The sequence below is a fragment of the Astatotilapia calliptera genome, chromosome 18 (assembly GCF_900246225.1).
Source record: "Astatotilapia calliptera chromosome 18, fAstCal1.2, whole genome shotgun sequence".
Lineage (NCBI taxonomy): Eukaryota > Metazoa > Chordata > Actinopteri > Cichliformes > Cichlidae > Astatotilapia > Astatotilapia calliptera.
The window spans coordinates 23630773-23644287 of NC_039319.1; the positions used below are offsets into that span (position 1 = coordinate 23630773).

At 39.0% G+C, this 13515-nt stretch overlaps 1 protein-coding gene across 3 annotated transcripts; it reads left to right on the plus strand.

Annotated features, from left to right (window-relative positions):
* The first annotated feature begins 10115 nt into the window (after positions 1 to 10115).
* Positions 10116 to 12523, plus strand: gadd45aa (growth arrest and DNA-damage-inducible, alpha, a). 3 transcript variants are annotated; one of them, XM_026150765.1, is made up of 4 exons: positions 10116 to 10186; positions 11328 to 11429; positions 11549 to 11774; positions 12045 to 12523. In XM_026150765.1, exons 2-4 carry the CDS (start codon positions 11329 to 11331, stop codon positions 12156 to 12158), a joined length of 441 nt encoding a protein of 146 aa, XP_026006550.1. In that variant the 5' UTR covers positions 10116 to 10186; position 11328; the 3' UTR covers positions 12159 to 12523. The 3 variants fall into 3 exon arrangements, with proteins under 3 accessions (XP_026006550.1, XP_026006549.1, XP_026006551.1); XM_026150764.1 differs by lacking the exon at positions 10116 to 10186 and adding an exon at positions 10623 to 10785; XM_026150766.1 differs by lacking the exon at positions 10116 to 10186 and adding an exon at positions 10839 to 11242.
* The last annotated feature ends 992 nt before the right edge of the window (positions 12524 to 13515 follow it).

The following is a 13515-nucleotide window of genomic DNA, read 5'->3' on the forward strand; positions in this document are numbered from 1 at the left end:
AACCAAGGAGTTCTCCACACTATGATGCTGATACTGAAAAACATTGCCATCTCTAACAAAAACCCTACATCACCATCACCAACTCCTTGTGCGATAGTCCCAGGGTTGTGTGGATTTGAGTTTTGGATTCCCTTAAACCTAAAAGAGATTTAATTCTGGTGAAGTTGATGATATGATTTATATTATAATTGTCAGACAGTATTCAGTATGCCTCTTTTTGTTACTTACTGTTTTACTGTTAGAGCAGGTCATCTGCTGGCAGGAAGGTCAGTGGATTGATGCCTGAAAGCATGTCCACATGCTGAAGTATCCTTGGGAAAGATACTGCACTCAGAGTTGCTCCTGATGTTTCCAACATACTGTGAGTGTGTGCGTGTGTGTGTGTGAATGTTAGAAAGCACTTAGGTATTGATTTTGACTTGCAGTACAAAACACTTTGAGTGCTCAAATGGAGAAAAAGGTACTATATAAATACTAGAACATTTACTTAGAAAATTCGTTTTTAGTTGTGTCTCATGCAAATTTTACATTCTATTTAACTCTTTGGTTATTGCCCGCCTCACCCAAATGTAATCTCCTGTGTTAATTACATGTAATATTATTTACAATATGCATAGCAAACACACTGTGTGTTTGTTGAGTTTCCCTTTATGCTCGCTCTTTGCCTTCGGTGGGGCTATAGCTAGACGCAGCCACAACTTGTTCTGGTGTTGTGCTCAAAAATTAAATAAATAACAAAGCAAGCCCACTTTAATCCCTGATTATGGCTCACGGTTTTGTCTCTTTCATCTCTTTTAAACAACATCTCCTGGCGATTAATACAGGAACAGGACTGGCTTTTCCCTTCAGGCTCAAATTGTTGTTTTTTTTGCTTGAAAGTGACATGAAATGACTCCAAAAAAAAAATCATTTAAGCAAAACTAACGAGCCTGTTTTGAAAATGTAGAAAGTGCAGATATTTGTTTAAAAATGTTCGGAGTAAAGGTAAAAAGTTTTCCGAAAAATAAATACTAAAGTACAGATATCTGAAAATTCTACTTAAGTACTTCGTTACTTCCCACCTCTGCAAATAACAAGCTGTAACATATAATAAAGCATTGAATATAAGCTAAAATGTCTTTGTGAGAGTAATAAACTAATAAACTGTCTCCTGAGTATATCATTTAAATGCAAAGCACTGTATTTTTGCTGTATTCTTAGTGTTTTTGTGAAGGTTGTGTTGCTGTGTTTAGATTTTTCTGGACTTGGTGTTAATGGTTCATATCAAGCGTTACCCTCATAACAGTCTTTGCAGAGGCCAGTCGTTCGGTGCTAAACATTAGCGTATAACTGTCTTTTGTTTTATTCTTATATCCCTCTTTTCTATTTCACTGGGAACTCTCTCCAGCTTTAACACACACTCTCCATCTTAACTCGTTCTTGTAACTTAAGAATCTTTTGTTAATGGTAATTTGTTTTGGCAGCCAGAAAGTTTAGGATTTAAAACCGTTAATGACATTTGGCTCTGCTTGCCCGTTTTGAGTTTATATCATCCTCTTTTCTTTTCTTGTCTTTTCAATTTTCAGTTTCCTTACACAGTGAGTCCAACTATTGTGATTAAATTGGTCTATCGAAAGCAACTTTAGGAAAGATAATAGTTGCACACAGTCAGTCTACGGATATAATTATTTTATAGTGAGTGTCTTCAGCTACCTAAAGTGCGACAGTTCAGTGAAATCTTCTCGTCTTTGCTCAGTGCTGCAGTTTACTTTCTTCCATTTCACAGCTGAGTGTCTAATCTTTCCTTACTGGTGCTGTATGTAAAATGCAAACGAGCAGAAGCCATAGTGATTCCTGCTAAGGTTACTGCTTAAGTGCTCGCTGCTGGATTTACCAGCACGCAAACCATCCCTTTACACTGTGGCTACTGTAATCTGCAATAAAGGTTTCTTCCTGTAAAAAATGTATATATATGAATAGAAGCTTTAAATTTTAGTTTTAAATTCCTGTAAATCTGTATCTTTGAAAGCATAATTGTTCATGCTGACCTCTCAAGCTCTCAGCATTTTTGTGATTCGGTTTCATCTCACAGTTACAGTTGTGCATCTTTAATTAAAGTTTATTCAAACCAGCCTTAAAATGAAAGCTGTCTTGACTTGAGTATTTGCTTTAGCTGTTTTGATCACTGTGGCACACGGATGTATCTAAAACTTAACAACAATCACTGAGAACCACATAGCACGTTCACAAAAATCAAAGTCTAAGTGACATTTGGCTTTGCTTGCCCATTTTGAGCTTATATCATCCTCTTTTCTTTTCTCGCCTCAAAGCAACAAACTAAACACAAATGTTTTGGTGTTTTTTTTAATTGAGCACATCACTACTAAATTCAATTTAAAAATATATATGTAGTGTATCATTGTACAGTATTCAATTGTAAAGGTTGAATACTGTATTTTTCCTGTATTCTTACAGCAATTTGTTACAGTGTGTGATCAGCGCACCTTTCCTCTTGTTCTCAAAAATATTAGATCCCAGCAGCACTCGATCTTACCCTCTCCCCTCTAAAACAGGTTAGCAATTAAATGGCAAAAACAGCAGGGGACACTGTGTGTGTACACCTATTTCAGTACATTACAAATGTCTTCCACTTATTTCAACCGGGGGCCCGATATGGTTCTGATACAAGAGACAAGTGAGGAAAAGAGAGGGTCACTTATGGAGGGGAAATAGCTGGTGTTTGACAGGAGGCCTTTCTAAATCCCACACTCATCCATCATAAGTGGCATTTGTGTACTCTGAAGGCCTGATAATAGCCTTTTGCATTTTCACACTGCGCTTTGCCTTTTGGATTTGATCGGGGAGAGAGGGAATGGATGGAAATAGGTGAGGAGGGTGGAATGGGACACACACACACACACACACACATATAGCAGTTTCATTCGTTCTCTTTATTTTCCAGCCCTCATCATCCCGCTCTCACTCCTTCAAGGCTGCTTCTCCTCTCTTCCCTTCTACATTTTAGGAAAATCACTCTGAATTGGAAAAGGGACCCCGGGGCCACAGGCACAGGGTCCATGTTTCTTTTTTTTTTCTTTCTTTCTTCTTTGGATAATTGACTCCCATTGCCTGGTAATTCATCGCTTGCATATGCCAGCTAATTCATCAGGAGAAGAGAAGCTGCCGACCTCACAACCTTGCAAGCCCCACAAGCCCACACACCCCGATAGCGCGCGCACATACACACACTTCATATCTTAAGAGTTTTCATATCTCACCCCACCAACACCAACACCTCCCCGTTTTTGCTAAATCACATATATGCACACAGACAAACACATCACCACCAGGGTGTGAGTTTAGCTCCGTCCGCCTCCTCCACCCGCCCCACAAGAGCCAGCAGCCTGGAATGAGAGGAGGGAGCAAGCGGCAAGTTAGTGGATGGAAAACCTGAGATGATAGATGGGGTGCATTGTGGCATTATGAATGAATTATACCTCCCAAATACCTTGAGCAGCGCAGACTGTCAGCGTGTATCTATACTAATCTGGGAGAAAATATAGCTGTTTCCACATTAAAGGGGGCCGGCAAAGAGCGAGCCACAGAATTAATTGAGCAATCAGGCCATTAGAGGGAAACATCATACTGAGCCGCGTTTCCTGATGTAGTAACATTTATCACTGCTGACCAGAAATCTGCTTTCCAGGCTGTGTTTCTTTCTTTCTTTTTTTCTCCTCTCTTCCTTTCTCTCTCGTTCCCTCTAATGTGGCCCATCTTCAAACAGATTAGGATTATTGTGACAAGACAAAGGTATCTTTTGTCTATTTCCATAGCTGTGTCAGTGGGTGCTGCATTTATCACGGCTGTCACGCAGTCTTAAGGCTTTCAGTTTGCACACCTTGTCCCATTTTTCTCCCAGTGGTGGGTCCATGTTAAATCTGCAAAAAAGTGCACGACTTGGAAATGTCCCCTGATGAATGGTAGGGTGGACTGTCAGGTACATAGGAGGATTTGTTTGCATTTTCCTCCCTGTTGAGTTTAGTTTTATGTTTATCAGGTGGATCTTAACAAAACATCGTCATGTTTTTCTGTCTTTTCTTTTTTCTTTTTTTTTTGCTCCTGAAACGTGCTCGAATATCTCAACTCTGAAGATGAGATGAGATGTTATCGGTTGTGAGTGCTCAACAATATTTAAAATACCAGATTAATAATGTATTTTCACTGTTGGAAATTTAATACAGCTGATTTCCAAAATCAGCTGTATTATCTATCAAACTAGGTTAGATTCATATCATTATATTTCACTGTTATATTTAACAATAAATCTCCTATTCTCATATACCATCATCAAATATGTATCATTGCCGATATTAGAAAATCATGCTAGTGGTTGAAAGTACTTTTTTTAGTCTTCTTCCCAGCATTGTTTATCTAAATTTGTGGTTAGATAGAGCCAAGCACATGAGCTAAATTAAAATATAAACTTATTGCAAGGATACTGAACAATTTCCAGTCAGCAGATTTTACTCACGGGTTCAAAGTAGCATAGTGCGAGTTGACCCACTGTCATTTTTACATTTCTGTGCATTTATCTGAAAGGTCTGCATATAATTAACACAGCAGAACATCCGGTTTGGAGGACCATTCAATCAAAATACTCAGCTAGTACAGTAATATGAAAACATACTGTGTTCATCTGTGATAAGGATGATGTAGTCCTGGAAACTTTGAGGCGCTGCCTTGGTGATCCAACATCTGACATCTATCCCCCTCTACTGGACAAATCAGAGAACTGCATTAAGCCCAGTTCAAGTTGAGTTAGAGTTTTCACTGCTTGTGTTGGTGAAATACATAGAATAACTTATATGTGTTTTCACCATGACGCACTGTACAGGACACTGACATTAGTTTTGAGTACATTGAACTTATTGTCATGTTCCAGATACCAGTTCGATTTTATCAGAGTTTTATGATATGGTGTGCTATTTTTTCAGTCTTCTCTTGTCCAATTTTGGTGACCTTGTGCAAAATGCAGCCTCAGTTTTCTGTTTTAAGCTAACAGGAGTTGTCTTCCGCTTCTATAGTCCACCAAGGTTCAACAGAGGTTCAGAGACGCTCTTCTGCATACCTTTGCTGTAACAAGTTTCTGAGTTCCTGTTGCCATTCTCATTTCACCTCTGACATCAACAAGGTATTTTCACCAAGAGAACTGCTGCTTACTGGACAGTTTCTATTTCTCACACTATTCTCTGGGAAAATCCCAGCAGATCATAAACCATCTCTAGGGTTTCTGAGATACTCAGAGCAGCCTGTCTGACACCTACAGCCATGTCACATTCAAAGTCATTTAAATAACCTTTCATCCCCATTCTGATGCTCAGGTTGAACTTCAGCAGGTTGCCTGGACCATGTCTACAGGACTAAATGCATTGAGTTGTTGCGATATGATTGGCTGATTAGATAGTTATATTAACAAGCAGTCAAACTGGTGTACCTGTGTATGACATCGGTCCCTTTTGTGGTTGATGATATCACAGGAACACTAACAGAAAATGCTTATTTGCTATATTATTGCACCTATTATGAATTTTATCTCATGCTTTTAAGCATACTGCTACAAAACCATTAAAATATTTAACAATTATCAGTATGTTTACATTACAATTGCTGTGCTCTAAAGATCTGTGGTGATGATGTTGATCTGTGGTTTGACCTCTGACGTACCTTAGCACCAAAAAAGGTTGAAACCAGTATCCAAGTTAGGAGGCAGATATCAGTCACAGATATCAGATATCGTGCTTCATTCTTGGAGATGGTCTTTATGTGTAGCAGACAGTGATGGAAGAATGATAGATTTCTTCAGTATGAATTATTTATACTTTTTGACCTTCATGGCTTTGAGCCATTACACTGTAGGTCAGGAAAGCCGATTAGTTTTGTATGTTTCTGCAAATAAAACATGTTTCTAGTAGAGCTGTGCGATATTTCAAATTTTGGTTTGACCAAACCAAGTAAATACAGGGCCAGCATTGCCGATGCTTTTATTCTACAAAGGCAGCTTATGGCCGAGCAGTGTGTCATGACTGATGAGATGAGTCATTATTTATTTACACATTGAGAACATATTTTAATGACTGCTAAATCACAGGGATTTTTACTTTCTTACATAATGAGTTAATTCAACAAAACACACCTTTCAGCTTTTCATGTATTGTGAAACTGTTCCTGTCTCTGTAGTACTTTGTGTCAGCTTCTGTTGTTTAAATGTGCTATAGGCTATAAATAAAATAGACATGACAATCAACACCAAAAGGTTCAGATATTTTTCAACATGCATGTGTGAAAAAATATCTCTACATATTTATATATACTGTACTTAGAGGATAGAAACAAAGAATTGATCCTATCGCTACCACTAGAATCGATCTGATATCAATACAAGCACTGGCATTGATTCTATTGATATTTGGATCGACCCCCCCACTCTTGTTTCTAGTTAAGTCTTGTTCATTGGATACACCTGATGTCTTTGTTAAGCAGTAAAGTAGCTTAACCATTTTCTTAATGTGATAAAAATTATTAATTGCTACCTTAAATAAAAACAATAGGACAAGAATACATTTTTAAGCTTGATACTCCAAGCAAAACACATTTAACCATAAAGTAATCGTGGACTATGGTATGTTGAGAAATGTGCAACCTATCCGAGCTGTCACAGAGCGAAGATATTTCCACAGTAATTTTTGTCTGCAGCCACCAAGGGGCAGCATAACACCCCCTACCATCTGCAGAATGGTTTCCTTTAACTTTTTTTTTTTATATTTTCCATGTGTTGTCCAGGAGTAACTTGCCACTTGTCACAATGCGACCACTGTTGTTTAAGCTACCCTGAATATATAACTGTCCAGGTATCAGTAAGTAAGCTATGTACACACTGGTAGACTGTACCAGTGTTGTGTGTATCCTGTATCCAAGTGTCAGAAAACTGTGTAAGCTCTTTATCCTGCTCTTGAGAAACCTGGAAATGCTCAGTGGAGGGAGAGAAACTGGGAAACTGTGGTATGAAGAAGCCATCTGATCATCCGATGTTTGCACAGAGGTGAGTTACTGAGATGTTGAACAATCAAAACACAAGTGCATACAGGATATGGGATATGAATAGCAGCTTTCTTTTATTAATGTAAAGTCTGTATTCAGGATAACAGCAAGGCCAAGATAAGGCTCAAAAAAGTAGATGCTGGTCAGGAACATTTACATGAAACTAGGAATAAAAATGCATTCAGGTAAAATAGTTTTATTTATTTAGGAAATAGATTTTAAACTACACTAACCAACAACAGAATACAAAATCACACCAAATTACCCTACTTTAAGTAGCTAATATTGCTAATTCTATCCATAAGATACTTTAACTTTAGCCACGGACAGGAATGATCTATTGTGTCATTCAGTGGTGCGTTTGGATAACCTCAGTCTCTCACTGAATGTGCTCCTGTGACAGGCCAGCACATCATGTTATGTCATTATATTATATTTAGCTTTATTCAGTGACTAATGGTTTTACTGGGACAGAAAAGAGAAGACTTCCAAATATACTAACTTTGAGAATTCGAAGTATTTATACAGCGCTTTTCACAGACATAAAACTCACAATGACAATTAAAACACGAATATTAGAACCATATTCAAACAGATTAAAAATTAAAATTAAAAAACATAAATAACAAAGGAAAATTAAAAACGGAAGGCCTGATTAAACAGAAAGATTTAGCCTACACTGTAAAGTCTAATTAGTTCCCAGAACTTTAAAAAAAATTACATAAACTCATTTCCTGAAAAAAACTAAGTAAAGCGTACTTAAGAGTAAGTTAGGATAACTTATTTATTGTGAGTACACAGTACTAAAAATCATTTTTCTGAGTGAGCAATACTTAATGTTTATCTACTGACATAAACATTTCTTAATGGGTTAACTTAATCACATTACATTATCATCCTTGAGCTTAAGCAATTTCTAGTGCAACACTTAATCAATATAAACACAGTGTGTAAGTATGATTACAAAATAATAATTATAAACATTTCTTTTGAGGCAATGAAAAATCAGCCCAACTTTTATTTTCAGATGCAATAAAGTATATCAGCCAATATGCTGGATACTGTTCTAGTGAACAGAAGCCTCCCATAAATTTGTATTGCAAGTTACATCATTGATATAATCAATATAAAATGTATTTATTGTTCAGCAACAACTGCAGTCTCAAGGAGGCTCAAACAGCATATCTGTTTTGCATTCAGACCCAGAAGCTTGGTACGTTGTAATATTTTTGAGGATGTTTTAGGCATTACTCCCTGAATGACTGTCATGGATTTGGGTGATCTAAATGTAGGTGCAGCAGAAAGTCTTTAACATTGCCCCAACTTTCTTAATTTGAGAAGCAGTTGATGTGGTTTGGAGATCCAATAACCTTCACCCTGCAGGTGACCATCCTCACTGACTGCACCATCTATGAAGGAGAGCTCATCTCTCCTGCTGCAAGGAAACAACTATATTCTTTAGAACACCAACTTGTATTTGCTCTTCTTAAAACTTTTTATACATTTGCTATAAAACAGACCTCAAGATAGACAATCAAGCTACATTATTACACTGTTACCAAAAACTGTACATGTGATATAAACAATTATGTCATCCACCCATCCATTTTCTTCCACTTATCGGCGGCCGGGTCACAGGGGCAGCAGGGACTCCTCCTGGTGGTACATGCCTGGAACGTCTCACCTGGGAGACGCCTAAAGTTAGAAGCCTGAACCACCTCAACTGGCTCCTTTTGATGAGTAGCAGTTCTAGTCTGAGCCCCTCTTGAATGATTGAACTTCTCACCCTCTCTCTAAGGGAGAGGCCAGCCACCCTTTGGAGTGGCTCTCTGCTCACTTGTGAACAAGACCCTGAGATACCTAAACTCCTCCACCTGGAGCAGCAACGATGCTCAGGTGGAGCATCGTTGCTGCTCCTAAATATCAACATCATTAAAATAAATGACACTGAAGATTACAAATATATTGAAAAACCAATGGAAAAGCTAAATTATTTTATTTTCAACTATAATACAAACCCAGATTTTAAACATTTAACAGGATATTAATCTGGTTTAAGGGTTTCTTACATTTGGCTTTAAATTTCACAACAAAACTTGAATCTGAATACAATTTTTAATCAAATAAATACTGTTGTTGGTTTGGAAAAGTGATGTAAAGGTGAGCTTAGCTACTACTAGCTTACTACATTTAACTACATTTAACCAACCAAAGTTTCTCTGTAATTAGATTTTAAATAATAGTGGTCATAGTAAGGTTACAATGACAATCATCTCTTTCCCATATACAATTAGTCCAAAATGCTGCAGCCAGATTACTGACTGGAACGAAAAAGAGAGCTCTGTGTTAGGAGCCATATTTGTGTGTAAAGCCTTTAAAAAGTCTTGCAACTGTATATGTAGTATGCTGTGGCCATATATTCCCTCAAGACCATTAAGGTCTGCTTCTCAGTCACTTCTGATCATCCTGTGGTCATAGCTTATTTCAAAACTCTGGAATGACATCAGTTCTCTGTCAAGCTATATGAGAAACTGATGTCTGGAACTGTGATTGGAGGATTGGTTGCTTTCAGGTTATTTCATTTAAACATTGTGAAAGTGTGTAGCATAAACCCATTTATACTATTTTGTTTTACTGTAAAGCACTTTAGTTTTAAATTTGCTTTAGAAAAATAAATATACCTACTTACTTTTAAACTGCTGTAATATCTCAAATATTGGGAAAATTGTAGGCAACCAAATCTTATTTATTCTTTTATTTTATTTTTATTTTATTTAGTTATTTATTTATTTACTTTTGTCTCTGCATGATAAAAAGAAAATTCTTACTTTGGAATCAAAGCTTAAATCTAAATGAAACAGGAAGGGATGGGCAGTGCTGTTTTGTAAAGGAACCGTTGCTTTAGTAGCTCAGGTGATGTAAGTGGGTCACAAGAGTCTTGCCTCCACTCGCTGGTCTTTCTCGCGCCAGTCCTTTTTAGATCTCGCGCGCGGTTTCGGTGTGTTTTCGCACGCTCTACTGTCGACCAATCAGAGGGCAGCTTTCCTAAGCGGCGTCCCGTTGCCATGCAGTTGTCCTGATGTCCGCTGTGTCCTGTCCGGGAGTGAGGGTGAGTTCTGCAGCAGATTTTTCACACTTTATTTTATTAAACACTCGCTTTCAGTGATGAAGTTTCAAACATAGCGTGTTGTTTCGTGTCGGGCTGCTCTAACGTTGCTTTACGTCATTGTATCATCATAAAATCATACCTGTGCTGGACAAGGTTTGGCTTCAGTAGTGGGTCACCGGCAACATTAAGGCTAAAGCTTTGTACATACACACATACATAGCTGCAGTCAGGTTAGTGAGGAAATATGAGTGAATAGTAGTTTTGTGTAACTGTTGGGAGGTCAGCAGACAGCTACAGTTGCGGTAGTAACCCGACAAGAGACAGACACGCCTGCTGTCCTATGTGTCCAATCCCACAGCAGGAGAATTAGCATACCACCAATGGAGAGAGCCGGGCTTTCTCTCGGACTCTTATAATGTGAAGTTGCCAGATTTATCTCTCAGTTGCAGCACAGTGGAGTAAAGATAAAAAAAAGTGTGTCAAGTCGAGAAGACACTAGGATACCTCACCAGCACTGTACTGTTTGCGCTAAAGGTGGATTTGGATTTTATGTACAACATGACATTTGAGGAACTAAATGCGGATTATTCTCAGGAAAGGTAAATAATTTGGATTATTTGTATTTTCAAGGTTGATGTGGTTTATGTGCAGCTAATCGCATGCATTAATTAGATAAGTGCACGATAAAGATAAATCCAGGTTTGTGGGGGGGTTTGCCTGTAGCTGCTGTGTGGACGGTGTTTCTCAGCGAGCTGTCGGTGCTACAGTCCGGTGTCTTTTCAGTTAACCGCTCCGGTCGCGAGCCCCGGTCTCCACTTAGCTAACGTAGCTGCTGCTGTGTGCTTTTAGGTGACCGAAAAACACCAGATTTCTCACTGGAGAGCTAATTAAAGCTAGTCAAAGGGACTCAAACCGAAAAACTGACAAGAGTTAGCTTGTTTTTTTTGTTTTTTTTTAGTGGTTAAACAAACCTTGCACGGCTGTCAGTTGTGCTCGAAGTCAGGGAATACCGGCTGGTTAGCTAGGAGTCCGATTAGCTAACGCTACCCAGACAGAGTACGGTGGGGGTTTTCCTTGGGTTTATGTGTGTGTGTTAAAACTGCTGTTGCAACGTTTGTTAAAGTGAAACTGTGTGTTGCAGAATGGACACGGTGGCCAAAGCTTTGGAGGAAGTCCTCACCTCTGCGCTGCCACAGGGAGGCATTACAGTCGGCGTCTACGAGGCTGCCAAGTCGCTCAATGTGTAAGTGCAACGTATCTGTCCTGAAGTTTGCAACAAGTTGCCCCTGTGTGAAAGCAGCCCATGCAGCATGTACATGCATGACCTCATAGACTAACAGCGCCTCTCTCTCTTTCCCGCAGAGACCCTGATAATGTGGTTCTGTGCGTCCTGGCTGCAGATGAAGAGGACGTTAAAGACGTGGCCCTGCAGATCCACTTTACTCTCATTCAGGCTTTTTGCTGCGAGAATGACATCAACATCCTGAAAGTCAACAACACCAGGCGCCTGGCACAAATATTGGGTGGTGGGGGAGGTGGAAAACAGAGCGGGGGCGAACCTTTGGACCTCCACTGTGTCCTTGTCACTGTAAGTGTCTCTTCCTCTATCTATGTGGTTTTATAGCTAAAACCATAAGAATTTTGTGCACATGCCTGAAACTCTTACTCACATGGGAAACATGTCAGTACTTGTTCTTGTGAATTTAGTAAACATGAATATGACTCCTCCCTCATGACTTCTGAGGAATCACGGTGGAGGAAAATACCTTGAATCTACCAGCACATACAGGAACTATCTGTACTTTGAAGTAAACAAATGAACAGGCATTTACATACTTTTGTTTATATGCATTTTTAGAGCCCACATTCTACATCATGGAAGGACCCAGCTCTGAGCAAACTGAGCAGATTCTGCAGAGAGAGCCGCTGCATGGACCAGTGGGTACCCATCATCAACTTGCCTGAACGATGAACTTTGACCAGCGACAAAAATGTGTCCAGAGACGAATTTTATCTGCACACAAAGAGAGGCGTGAACCCCGATGGACACAGATTACCATCCAAAGATCAAATTCCAAAGCACTGCTGATTTGGGGGGGAAGAAAATTCCTGGAAGAAAAGAGGGGGAAAAAACCTTGCTGTCTGTATGAGATGATGTATTTAAAGGATGAGGAGGGGAAAAAAAGCAGGGGTTGGATTTTCACAGGACTGTTTGGAGTTGCATCTGTCAGCCTTGGCAATCGAGATGAGACGGCGAGGTTCTTGTATCATCACACGGTGGAAATGGCATTGTTTTGTTTTGTTTTTTTTCTTCTTTTCTTTCTTTAAATGTGACACTGACTGGACACAGTACAGACGGATACTATCATGTGTTTGTTTGGTAAAGGACTCTGTGACGGAGAAGTCAGAAAAGTGTGGGGAAACCAGAACGTGGAGCCGTTGAGTGGACCAAGGCCTCGGCCTCTCTCTGCAGAAACAAAGCACTCGTTGAAACACTGGACCTACTGCAGTTTCACTTGTTTGATTAAAAACTGTTAATGTTCACTTTGCTGTTGTGATAATTTATATTTAAAAAAGAGAGAAAAAAGGGAAGGGCTACACATCCAGTGAAGACATTCTGTGTATCTAGTGTTTCTAATACCAGCTGGCTTCTTGCCACAAGTGAAATAGTTCTTTTGTTACAATTTAAATTATTTCTAATTATATTTAAGTGTATTTATGTTTCTTTTTTTCCTTTTTTTTTTTTATTTTTTTTTTTTATATATATATAAAAAAATATTTGTAATATCTGAATACGAGACACTTATCTGTATTGGTGTCAATAAAAGTATTTTGTTTTTGGAACAAGAACTGCGTTTGTTGATCTGTCCTTTGCATTTCTGGAAATTTTAGCAAAGCTGAGCTGAAATGGGACCTTTAGCAAGTGGATCACATGTGGATCACAGGGGTCATGTTGGCCTCAGTGCCATCTCTGAGCTGAAGAGAACAATAATCCTCGCAGCTCTCTCTGCTCCAGCTTCTGCCTCGGTCAGCAGGACCTTGCTCATTCATCCAAACAGGTTCCCGTTTCACCAATACTCTGATTTGTTGTTGGCAGTTTGCATTTTCACTAGCTGACTTCCTCAGGAGGGGGGGAACATGTACCACACCATTTAAAAAATAAAATAAAATAAAATATTGAGAACTAGTGCAGGTCTCTTGAGGGTTTGCTCAGAATACGCTGCCTTCTCCCCTCAGGACCAATAATGTGCAGAGAGACCTTACTGGAAACAGGAGTGGAAAAAAACTTTGAGCGTATTCTAAACAAGGTTTTGGCACGCAACCTCGTG

What these genes read in the sequence shown, in the direction of transcription:
- gadd45aa (XM_026150764.1), top strand. Translation starts at nt 10,736, where the DNA reads ATGTACAACATGACATTTGAGGAACTAAATGCGGATTATTCTCAGGAA. An exon ending in GCTGCCAAGTCGCTCAATGT is followed by an intron (nt 11,430 to 11,548) that starts GTAAGTGCAACG and finishes TCTTTCCCGCAG; the next exon opens with AGACCCTGATAATGTGGTTC. An exon ending in TCCACTGTGTCCTTGTCACT is followed by an intron (nt 11,775 to 12,044) that starts GTAAGTGTCTCT and finishes ATGCATTTTTAG; the next exon opens with AGCCCACATTCTACATCATG.